The sequence below is a fragment of the Benincasa hispida genome, chromosome 1, assembly GCF_009727055.1.
Source record: "Benincasa hispida cultivar B227 chromosome 1, ASM972705v1, whole genome shotgun sequence".
Taxonomy (NCBI): Eukaryota; Viridiplantae; Streptophyta; class Magnoliopsida; order Cucurbitales; family Cucurbitaceae; genus Benincasa; species Benincasa hispida.
This window is the reverse complement of record NC_052349.1, coordinates 83009842-83022579: the sequence shown is the minus strand read 5'-3', so window position 1 is coordinate 83022579 and position 12738 is coordinate 83009842. Positions and strand designations below refer to the sequence as shown.

Sequence of the window (12738 nt, the reverse complement as noted above, 5' to 3'; positions counted from 1 at the left end):
GGGCAAAAACAGTCTCCAAGGCAGTGGTACAAACGATTTGACAGTTATATGGTTAGACTTGGCTATAACAGGAGTCCGTATGATTGTTGTGTATATCACAATAAAGTTAATGATGGTTCAATGATTTGTTTACTTTTATATGTAAATGATATGCTCATAGCTGCAAAGTCCAAGTCCGGCGTTAAAAAATTGAAGAAACGTCTCAGTGCTGAGTTTGATATGAAGGATTTGGGTGTTGCTTAGAAAATTTTGGGTATGGAGATCTATGGGAACAGAGATAAAAAAACACTCTTGTCATAGAAAGGCTATATTAAGAAAATATTGTCCAGGTTTGGTATGTCATTAGCTAAGCCTATAGATAGTCTCAATGCTGCAAATGCTCATTTGTCATCTGTGCTTTCACCAAAGTTTGAAGTTGAGAAGAAGTATATGTCTCGAGTTTCTTATGCTAGTGCATTGGAAAGTTTGATGTATTCTATGGTCTGTACTAGGCTTGATCTTACCCATGTTGTTAGTGTTGTCAACAGTTTCATGGGTCAACCTGGGAAGGAGCATTGGCAAGTTGTGAAGAGGATTTTTCATTACCTTAGAGATACCTCTGATGTAGGTCTTGTTTATGGGAATGACACAAAGTGTTTGGTGACCGGTTATTCTGATTCTGACCATGCTGGAGATGTTGACAGTAGGACGTCTATGGCTGGCTATGTGTTCACTCTGAGTGGTTTTGTTGTTAGTTGGAAGACAACTTTGCAGCTTGCAGTTACTTTGTCTACTACTGAAGCAGAGTACATGACCTTGACAGAAGCTGCTAAAGAAGGAATATGGCTGAGGGGGTTAGTTAGTGATCTTGGTTTACATCATGACCAAGCTATTGTATATTGTGATAGTTTGAGTGCAATATGCCTAGCCAAGGATCAAGTTCATCATGAGAGAACTAAGCACATTGATATAAGATATCACTTCTTAAGAGGTGAGTAGAGAGTTAAACTGATGAAAATTGGTACTGTTGATAACCCTATTGATATGTTCACCAAATTGGTTCCACAAGGCAAGTTCCAACATTGTTTGGACTTGCTGAATGTTTTGAATTGTTAGTGGTTCCTTTTATGGGACACTTTGAGGCATGAGGGAGAAGTCTGGGTACGTCTGGTAATGTTGTTTTATGTTGCATTTGGTACATCTGTTATCTGGGAGAGAATTCAAGTCAAAGGTGGAGATTTGTTGGAATGCCTTGAATTTTTTAGTTGGCGCTTCGAACAGCCAAGTACGAGGTATTCAAAATTCGTATTTAGCATATTTACTTATTTGTAGTTATTTACGATTATGACCCTAGGGTTTAGAGTAGTGCGCTATATAAACTTTCTAACTCTAGAGATGCAATTGGTGTATTCAGAAAACATTGTCTTTAATAATATTGTTCCCTTTCTGCCCCATGGACGTAGCTAACACACCGTTAGTGAACCACATATGTATGTCGATTCTTTTATGCTCTTTTATATTCTTTAATTGCTGATTTTATAACACTCCTGATACTGTTGAAATTTAGCAAATTCATTTGTAGACATCGTAATTGACTTGTCAAGATTATTAGGAGTAGAAGCGACATGTGCATATGACACCATTCGACCCTTATTCAACAATTTTCTGTAGTCACGTTTCGTATGTCCAAGTTTACGACAGTAATAACAAATATCATCTCCTAAATTTGATCATTGGTTGTTGGGATAACCTATGGAGCTGTGTCTGACCCCTGTATTACCTTTATAGTTACTTGTGTGCCCAATAAAAGCACGGCTAGAATCAGATGACATAGCTTCTTGTGGCTTCTCTGTATGAAGCATTTGAGTAATAAGCTTTTTCCAACGATGAGATGTTTGAGCTTGACAAAACTTTATCTTTGGCCATCACATATTTAGGTGCAAGACCAACTAAGAAACTCATGATAAACAACTTTTCACATTTAGTATTAGAATTTTTGGAGCAGTACTATTTGGCATCAAGGCATTGAATTCCACACGTATTTTTGACTTCCATAAAGTCACTTGTAAGGGATTTCTCTCATTGATCAGGTTGATATCGAGTCTTACAAACATCAAGTACTCTATTAATGTTCTTTGTCCTAGAATAAAGAAAATCCAAATGTTCCAGTAGTTCCTTGATTGATTTGCAATAGTTTACAAACTCAACGATTTCACGGTCAATAGAATTATTGATTTGTAGTAGCATTCTTGAATCGTCCCGCCACCAAATTTTTTTAGTAGCATCAGTTAGTGGCTCTTTTGTGATATGATCATTCATCTCTTGACTGCATTAGTGTGTATGACAGACACTTCATTTTATGCTTCATAGTAATGAGGTAAATAAGCAAGTCAATTTGAACATGGTCCTACTAGTTAAATAATTGTATCCTTGACCAAAAATAAGTACAGGTGTGTGCAAACCAACCCGAAAAACTGAAAAACCACCCAAAAATCGGCCGAACCGTTGTTATACGGCTAGTTTGATAGGTTTTCCGGTCAGCAACGATTCTTTCTCATTTGAAAATCGAAGATCGGCCGGTCAAATGGTCTGAAAGACCCATTTCCGACTGAACCGACCGGCTATGTTGAAATTCTTCACGAACTTTCCTAGATTAACGTGTCCAATAAAGAAAAACCTATCATTTACCTGATCAAGGCATAGATTGGCATGAAATCATATTATCAACCAATAAAATAAATTCTGAACAATTCATTCTCTCTCTTTTCCATCATTACATCTTGATTCACATGAAACCATTTATTACTAATAAAAGTTAAATACAAAAAATCATTCTCTTCCTATCTTCCAACATTTATGCCATTTCTCATTCCATCATTTTATTCTCTTCATCATTTATGTGTCTTTTCTCATTCTCTTTCCATCATGATTTGTCATTTCTTCCCTCTTCATTAACTTTCCTTCTCACAACCCATTTTTTTTCTATGCTCTTTCATTTCTCAATTTTTGTTCTCCTCTTTCCCCATCTCTCTTTTTCCAAACTACCTCTCTCGTTTGCACCGTTCTTCATTTTCCTCTCTTCTTTTCTATTCCATTTCGATTCAATCTTCCCTCCTCGTCCTCCTTTCTTCTTTCTCATCTCTTCTCCCTTTTTTATAACGTTTGATGGTGTTACTAAAACTGATATTTTCGACTGATCCGACTACGTGCTTGAATGGCCGGCGTCTGCATTATCTCCACAACCACTAGTAACCGACCGACGAACACCGATTCAACAGTGAGTAGTGGTGGTTTTGTCCATAAATCCAAAACCAACTCTGCTTGCCCGATGATCACCCCTAAAAGTAAGATGCTCCAATCCAACGCGTGGATGAACTCAAAATGAGATAAACAAAGACTTTAGGATGAATATGGAGGCTATCAAGAAATGAATTGATATGGGTTATCTTACCTCTACCTCCTTTAGAGAATTTATGATGTAATTAGATCCCTTTTTGGTTAAATATCCTATTGGGAAGGATTAAGTTGTAATGCTCTGTTTTGTTTTCCTCTGTTTTCTGTTAGTTACTCTATTTATTACAGCAAGTTACTTTTAAAGTTTTTAGTTACTTGAGTTGTTTTAGTTAGTTGGTGTTAGAATACCACCTAACAAGGAAATTCTCAAGAACAAAAAAACAAATAAGAACTATAAAACATAGATTTATATTGCAATATCAATAATGAAACTACAATATAGCATAGCCTTTTGAGAGGGCTGATCTCTCCTTCAATTCCCCAAAGGAAATTCCCACAAAATTCTTCCTACCTTCCCTCAACCCATTCCCTCTATTTATAACTAAAAAGCCCTAACAAACCTATTAGCTACTACTAATATGCCCTCCTAATAACGACATTAATATTCTACTAAAAATCCTACTATTTTCCTTACTAGGGGCCTTACATTACTCTGCCCTTTGAAGACAGCTTGTCTTCAAGGTGTGCTTACAAAACACAAAACAAAAATTCAAATCTAAGATCAATTTTTTTGTTCTTTTAACATAGTGAAAACAAAGAACCCAAATCAGGAACCTTCTCTTCAACCTTGACTAGAATTGGGCTTTAATTTCTTCCTTTGGACTCAACCCAAGCCCAGTCAGCAACCCATGAATCTATATTCTTCTTTCTCCATTTCCACTGGCGTTCTCCTCTAATGGGCTAGTCCATTATCAATTCGCTGCCCAAAATAATACAGTAGCCTTTTCTTAAGTGATCCACACTTCCCAAATAGAATATGACCACCCCTTATTGCCCCAAATGCAGTATTCTTCAAACGTCGGGCCCGTACATCATTATCCTTCTTAAATGTAGCAGTGGGCTTCCAGCCATCCCAACCCATAATCAAGCTCAGAACAATGCAGTCCCCTTTTTTCATTCCATGTCCCTGCCTTTAGATACATTTTTCTTCCAACCTCAAACAAAATGGGCTTCTATTAATTTCCTTGACTTCAGCCCATAAAACAGTCCAAAGAACACAAAATTTTCCATAATCATCTTTCTTCTCATTATACACGTGAACGGGCCCATCTTCACACCATCTGCATTTTTGTTTAAAATAGAAGTTTCTCTTCTCTAATGGGCTAGGCCCACAACCAATTTGCTGTCCAAAATCACCCATCAGCTCACTTTTAATTAGCAACCAGTTTCATTTATGAGGAAATAGCATAATGGGCCCACTTTCCACTTTCCTTCCTCAGATTTTTACACGTGTTTGGTCTATTGCTCCACTTTAACATGGAAAAAGTTTGAAAAATCATATGCCGACTTGCACAGAACCAATTGGGCTTCTTGATGCAATTTAGGCCTATCATCCCCACGAAAATTAAATCTGCTTTTTTCCCAACAACGCCCCACTTTTTTATTCTTCATGTGAGCAGCAACGTGTTTTTCCTCATCTTCATGCAATTCACCCTTGCCCCAAACCACCTTCTCCAACCACCATAGGTTGGATTCTTTTGATATGTCCAGAGCCTCCGACTATCGTAGCTCGCCCGTGTTTGACATGTCTACCTCTTCCCATCTCATCGTCCTCCCATCAACTCCACCTTGCGTCGTCAACAACGATTTAGTTTGCCGAGCTTGTCGCCATTCCATCCCATGAACCACCAGTGCCTTCTTTCTCCCTCGCGGCCAGCCATTCTCTACCTCTTTAAGCGACAACCTCTTCTTCACCCGAGTCTTCATCTCCAGCCACATAAGCAACTGCTGATATCCTTTCTCGATGATTTCTTTATAGACGTCGATCCCCGACTTCCCCATTCCCTCTTCCCAAAACTTGCAACAACCTTTTTCCAGAAGATTCAAATTTGGCCACCCATGTTGTTCCTGTCGATAATGACCTCTCCTGATTCAGTTTCTTCTTCAGTTCGCTCGTAGGTTCTTCTCTCTTTTCTTCTTTCGACTACCATCTCGCGTTCTCATTGTTATTGTCCCCTGCTCTCTGATGCTTCTACCTCCTTTGATATGTGTTTCCATTCCCACGAATGCCTTGTCTCCAACCATCTCACCCTTCCCCACCGACGATGGACATGAACATTCAGGTTTCCCTTCTTCTTTCCATTATCTTCATGAATATTCTCTGATTTCTCCATCTTCGATTCAACTTTTTTTTTCTCCTTTTGCTTTTATTTCCGTCCCTTGTATCTCTTTAGTAATGGTCTGCAAAAATCTTACCCTCATGTTGTTTAACTTTCCAACCTTCTTCTCCTTCTCTTCGACACCGATGGCCCCAATAAGTACTCTATTCGCTTTCTTCCCTACCTTCCAGCCAGTTGTTTCCTTTTTCCCTTCCTCGTTTGGTTTCCTCAATCTCCTCTTGGAATTTCCATGTCTGTGAAGGTCCATCCACAATTAAGGTTGAGCCCTTGATCTCACCCCTGGGCGTTCTACTTGAGCACCAATACCTATTGACTACCCCTGACAACTGCTCGATTTTCTCGGGCATTTCTTGCGTTAAGGCTTTCAGCTTAGCAATCTCCCTTCTAGCAGCATCTACCCTCTCTTCCAATGTTTTTTGAATAATTTTCTTTTCTTCTCCTTGAGTTTCTTGCAACTTTTTTCGGATTTCTCTTTCAATTCTTTCACGCTTGCAATCTGCTATCCATTTTTTCATTTGCTCCCATGTCCATGGAGTTTCTCCCCTCTCTGTTGCCTCATGGTTATGATCAGCAGTCTATTTATGCAGCCACTCCCATGTCGATGGTTCTTCCCTCATTGCCAACAAAATAAAACAGTATCCAAGAAAGAACAGCTCTGATACCAAAAACAAATAAGAACCGTAAAAGATAGATTTATATTGCAATATCAATAATGAAACTACAATATACCATAGCCTTTCGAGAGGGCTACTCTCTCCTTCAATGCCCCAAAAGAAATTCCCACAAAATTCTTCTTGCCTTCCTCTCAACCCATTCCCTCTATTTATAACTAAAAAGCCCTAACAAATCTTCTAGCTAATTACTAATATGCCCTCCTAATATCTACATTAATATTCCATTAATAATCTTACTATTTCCCTAATTAGGGGCCTTACAGTTGGTTTCAATCTTTCAAAGGCTGGTTTGTAGCCTTTTAAGTAAGGTTCCCTAGGTTGTAAGAGACATTAATTATCGGAGTAATAAAAGAGTTCTTCAAGATTGTGTTCAAAAAATTAGTTTTATTTTTTATACTAATTTAATTTAATGGTGTATGCCTTACTAATATTGAACCGAAATTCTTATTTTGTAGAAAATGTTTATTCCTAGCAGTTTCCTCGTTTGTTGTGCCATAATGTCTTAAAATGGTTCCTGGAAACCATGATTGCCTCGTCACAATTGAATTATATTTAAAAAATCATACGATCCCACTATATGATAGTACGATACCGAATGGATAGTAAAATGTAATTTCAAAATAGACGTTCAGGATCTTCGATGGATATAGGGTACTAATATGAGACGTCAATGTTTTTATCCTGATTATTGCAGCATGTGGTGGATTGTACCGCCCCCAACCTTGATGAGCACCGATTGACTGTTTTTCAAGTACTTCAGCAGATAGGAGTTTCTAAAATGAAGCTTGAAGATATGATTGAGGTTTGGAACAAGGTAATTCTATTTTACTTATTTCTTCTCCAGAAGAAGGGAAATATTGCAATTTGCTGTGTAGTGCATGATGCGTGAAATAATTTGGACAGATTGATTATCATGAAGAAGGCAAAAGTATAGATGAGTCTTGTGATGATGATAATGGGAAGGCTGGCAATTCGTCAGGAGAAGATAGTATAGGGGGAAAGCTATCATCTGTGCTAGATGATGCTGGAACTAACAATTTTATTGAACTGGAAAAGGGTGATATTACGAAAAAGCAAGCAACTGAAGTCATTTCTCAAGAAAATTTTGGAAACAGAATGGAGGGACAAGAGAGCGATTGTTGTGAAGACTGGTTGGCAGATGATGATGATCAAAATCAAAACCCTTGGATTGATGAAGGGCAGCGGATGGGAGAAGATGTACAGGCTTCAGGTGATCAATCTGGTCCACATGTCAGAATATCAGCTACGTTAGGAGTTGGTTTGCGAGAGTTGCTACAACTCATAGATAACAAGCTGAAGGTTCAGGATGAGAAGCTGAAAGCTCAAAATGTTTTAGAGAGGAATGTTTTTGAACGTAAATGGAGGCCATCTCAGATAGAGGCAGATTAATTTTGAAAAGATTATGCTTCCTTGCATCTGCAATAAGCATGTATGTGTGTGGCAATCATCTCGATGAAGCACTAAATATTAGTTAAAAATTATGCAGGTCTTGCTCTGTTGCTTACATTTCCAGCCAATGTTGATTTTTCTTTTTTCTTTTCTTTTTTCTTTTTTAAAAAAATTCTTTTTGCAAAACGTTATACTGGGATGATCTAGCTTGCAACTTCAGGTCTTGTACAGATAAATTGTCTTGGAATAATAATAATAATAAAGCCTTTTGGCTCCTTTAAGTTCTCACTTATGACGTTGATGGAAATGTTGCTGGAATGTCGGAAAAATTTGTGAAAATTATGAAAATCGCTAAAAATTGTTTCAGTTAATCAATGAAACGAAGAATATTAATGTTCATTTTTAATCATGATATCCAACAATTTAGAAAATTATTTACAACTGATGAAAATTTGTGAATTAATAAAGTAAAGTTCAATCTAAAGTAAATAATTAAGTTGTATACATAAATTAAAATTTCGGTCAAAATCTCCTATTAGCGTTATAGTCTATCATTGATATACTTTGAGAGTTGGATCTAAATTTTGTTATATTTACAAAAGAATTTGTTGTTTATACTTTGAGTTTGCTATGTCTTTTCACCCAAAAAATGGTCACTTTTTTTCAAATTGAATTAAAAGTGGCATTCTGCATGTATGAGTACCATGTGAATTGACCAATTCCCCCTTGAGATCCACTTACGTGCCTGCATATTGAGAAGGTCACACGATGCATGATACTTATTGACTTCTTAAATGATTAAGTACATACCCGTCTCGATAGAATATGCTAAGTGCTCATTCCTCAATGCGTACCTGTCAAATACTTGCTCCTCGATGCTTGTCTGCACTTGCCTCGCACCTCCTAGGTTGTGAAGATAGCCAATTCTAATTCTTTTGTGATATCTACTGTCTACCTGTCTCTATTAACTTGATAATTTACATAGGCATAAGTTAAAACAAGGCCATATTTCACAACCCCAACATCAGATCTATAACAATCATAAACTATCCATCTCCCTCATCCATATGCTTCTTTTACTTGTCCAGCCATAAAGCTATACACATACAAAAGTCTAAAATGACTTGAACTAGATAAAATGAACTAGATAAAATACCGATGTAGTGGTAGAGAGACTGATTTGGGGGATGAGTTGGGAACCTAATGAGTGGTATTTATAGAATTCATTTAAATTGATCTCAAACCAATAGCAAGGTATTAAAACATTCAATATAGTTTCAAAGCATAATTATCATTAGAGAAACCTTAAAGAACATATCAAATCAGCCAATAATCTTGAGACATAAAACTTATAAATGGCATGATCATAGTTCCCTTAAATATATCCAGAACTGAAACCTACATAAGTTGCTAGAAAACCACACATAGTAACTATTAAGAAACCACACTAAACATGTACCCATTACCCTGTTGGTACAGATATATTCAACATCAAAATATCCCATCTTATGTACACATTTAAACATTTTCCGTCATATGTGCACAGGGTGTTATGACATTTCCTGGGTATATAATCTAGTGGTTTGAAATCTATTTCCTATAAACCACATTATTAAGAACATAATTCACCTCAAATCCTTTACCTTTCATCAAGTTCATTACGAGTACATTTGCTCATAAACTCCAGCTAAAATAGTTTTTATTCAAACGGATCAACATTGTTGAAATCACGTATAAAATAGTGAAGAAAATCGACAATGAAACACTGACCAATAAAACAGATCATGCCAAAGTTTCGATCACAAATCATACATATATAGTACCTTAGGTACATATATTACAAATCAAAATACTAAAAAATAAACCACTCAAAGTTCAGACCAGCTCCTCTTGGATTACTAACTTTTCGAATTCAACTTTGACCTGAAACATAGTCTATAATCATTCGGCCATAGCCCCCTAATTGATCCATAACAACACCCATACTAACCCTAACTTCCCTTTAACCCTTAATTAGTTCCAATTTAAGGTTTTTGTATATTATTCTCTAGATTATTCCAAAACATCCTAAAACTACTTTAGTATCCAATTTTATTCGATTTAGTGCTAAAATATCCTAAAAACACCCATTTAGGCGCGTTGGGTGGTAGATGCGCATGAATGCAGGACAAGCGTGCGGCAGCAGGCGAATAGATGGCTGGTACTCGCGGCGTGCGAGCAGCAAGTGCATGAGGCGCGCACAGATGGTAGCAGCACGCCCATGCTCGACGTACGGTCGTCTTCAACCCTGTCTCTTATACACATCTAGATGTGTATAAGAGACAGACGTAAGGTCGTCTTCAACCTCTCGAAAGCCACCTACTCCGCCTTTCCCCTGTTTTGCGGAGAGCATATCAACACTGATCTCTTCTATTCCGGCCAATTCCTATTCAAATAACTTATATAAAACTCTTAATCAACCTTAAAACTTACCCTTTTCCAAATTTGAAGCTTCGAAATCCTCTGAACAGCTCCCAATCAGCTCCAAAAGTCCAACAACCTTTGTTTTTCTGAATTTTCCAACCAGCCTTCTATTTTCTGTCAGTTTAGCAACCTTCCGATACTCCAAACTCACCAGCAGCCTATGATCATCTTCCTCCCTCGTCTCTCTCTCAAATGTCAGCAGAATTTTCCGTTTTGCATGTAAAATTCCTCACACTAAGTCTTCCTCAACTTTTATATTTGGCTGACCGGCTCAATTCTTCAATAAATCTCCCACTACCAGCTCCTCCATCCTCACGTGAGTTCAGCCCACTTTCATCCGTTTTCTTTTAGTTTAAAAGAAATCTGTGAATATTAGTTCAATTTCCCTTTTTAATTTTTCCATTTGTCACTTAAATAATTTTCCTCTCACTTACACCAAACAATTTTCCTTTACTTAATAGTTTCATCCCTAAATTAACTTAAGTTTCTAACAAACTTTGAATGGGTAGGTATGTGGGGTCCTATTTTGACCATTACCCAATTCACAACATCAAATCTTAAACAAGAATTCCATATTCATATTAATTTTAGCCCTAACTTCCAACTTTCCCCATTTATCCACTTTTTCTCTTATTAAAATTAGGTCATTTAATCCCAAATTTCAAACTTTGCCTTTAACTAAGGTTACCTTAATTTACTGAAGTCCAAAGTGAGTCATTCACATAATTTTTAAACTTAGGAAATGAAAAAAGTTCGAGACTTACACCATGTTCCTTTTGCTTTGTAATGCTCTTGTACAAACATACATAATTAGGAAAAATTCTTGATAATTTCCACGGTCCTTTTAAATCAATTTAATAAAAAAAAGTGAAATAATTATTCTATTAACAAAGAACAAACACAACACACTATTTGAAAATTACTCTCAAAACAATTAAACTCACGCACGTTCCCTCCAAAAAGCCCATTATCACATACTTGCAATATTTTGAAAAAATCAATAGATTCGAAGGTATTTGGATCATCGTAGACTATTTATTACATGACTCAAGTGTTGGGGTAGATGTCCTAAATCTTGTAAGGTCCTGTAGTTTGTAAACACCTGTATGAACAAATGATGTAATAATATGAGATATTTTCTTCACTGTTGTCTATGAAATATGAGATATTTTAGTTGCATTTACCACAAACCAATAAACTAAGATCCCTGGTTGTTGTTATAATTTAAGCATGTATGTGGAGACATACAAGTGGATCATGCCTTAAGTGATAAACTAAATGGTCTGTAGTATATGGATAAAGGAGGAAAACCTTATCCTGGTGACACTACGGATACGACCCACTTTGTAGATGTTACAAGTGTTGTAAAGTGCTACAGATGGTCTGATCCTGATCATTCAGGTGGAGACATGCCAGTGGGGGTGTCCTATACAAAAGAGTTTATATAAGATCAGACCACAAAGTTTTTAGTCTCATTATATAATGTTGTTAATGACAGAGACTTTCATTTCACTAGGATGACCATAGGTAACATGACCTTAATCCTGAGTGAGTTGGGAACTCCTGCCTATGAGGGTGGTCCTTTGATTTACATGGGTGTGAGTGGTCAAATTGCCGACTCAAACCTACTACTTTGGGGATTCGTTTGATTGGGGAGCTGGGAACTCAGCTACACAAGATGAAATTCACTCCTTTCCTGAAGTAGAGGTAAGTAGATAGATTGCTCCCTTAAAGGCTGATTCCGGGGCTTGAACGATGTGGCGCCACACACTTTTTCATGTTCCGAGAGGTGTTCACTCATAGTAGGATTATGATGTATTGTTCATTAGAGAAATAAGTGGTACTTAAGGAGTTAATGTAATTACAGGGGCAAAATGGTAAATTGACCCAATTGTACTTATGAGCGATCTGTGAAGGGTTATCGTACTGTTGACTGGTTATATCCAATTGACACAGAAATATATCTGTAGTGAGAAGAGTGCAACTGTCGGTCTTTAGTGGAGTGCCCGATAATTAACGGATGGTGGATCTCGTGATTAAAGAGTTTAATCAGTTATTCATGTATCGTTGGAGCTTCAAGCTACATGTCCATAAGGTTCCCTTGGTAGGTCAATGGATTCAAGTTGAGAATCAATTTTGGGTTAGTTTGAAGTGTTCAATTAACAAGAGGGAGTTTGATTATATATGATATAACTAAACCGGTTTAATTATATGTGTTATAATTGATATGATGTATGAGATACATTAATTAGAGGATTTTGATATAAATATGATTTATATTAAATAAAGAAGAAAGAAACTATGGTTTAAATATTACATATGATGTGATATTAAAACTATAGATTATAAATATNCTATGGTTTAAATATTACATATGATGTGATATTAAAACTATAGATTATAAATATAATATGATGAGTTAGTTATTATATTTATTTATAATTAAACAATTATGAGATAATTGTGGTTGGTTATTTTCTCTATTAACCGTGAAAGTGGGAGGTTATGTTCAGTTTTAATAACTGAAGAATAAAATGAAAAGAGTTTTCATTTTTGTCATGATATCGCTTCATTGTGTG

General features: G+C 36.5%; 1 protein-coding gene across 2 annotated transcripts in view; it reads left to right on the top strand.

Annotated features, from left to right (window-relative positions):
* Positions 1–7984, top strand: part of LOC120081770 (GTP-binding protein At3g49725, chloroplastic) — a 60761-nt gene extending 52777 nt beyond the window's left edge. For both annotated transcript variants that reach the window (XM_039036933.1, XM_039036941.1), the window contains exons 12-13: positions 6981–7100; positions 7190–7984. In XM_039036933.1, coding sequence (XP_038892861.1) covers positions 6981–7100; positions 7190–7696 — 627 coding nt within the window. In that variant the 3' untranslated portion in view covers positions 7697–7984. The remainder of the gene's footprint in view (positions 1–6980; positions 7101–7189) is intronic.
* The last annotated feature ends 4754 nt before the right edge of the window (positions 7985–12738 follow it).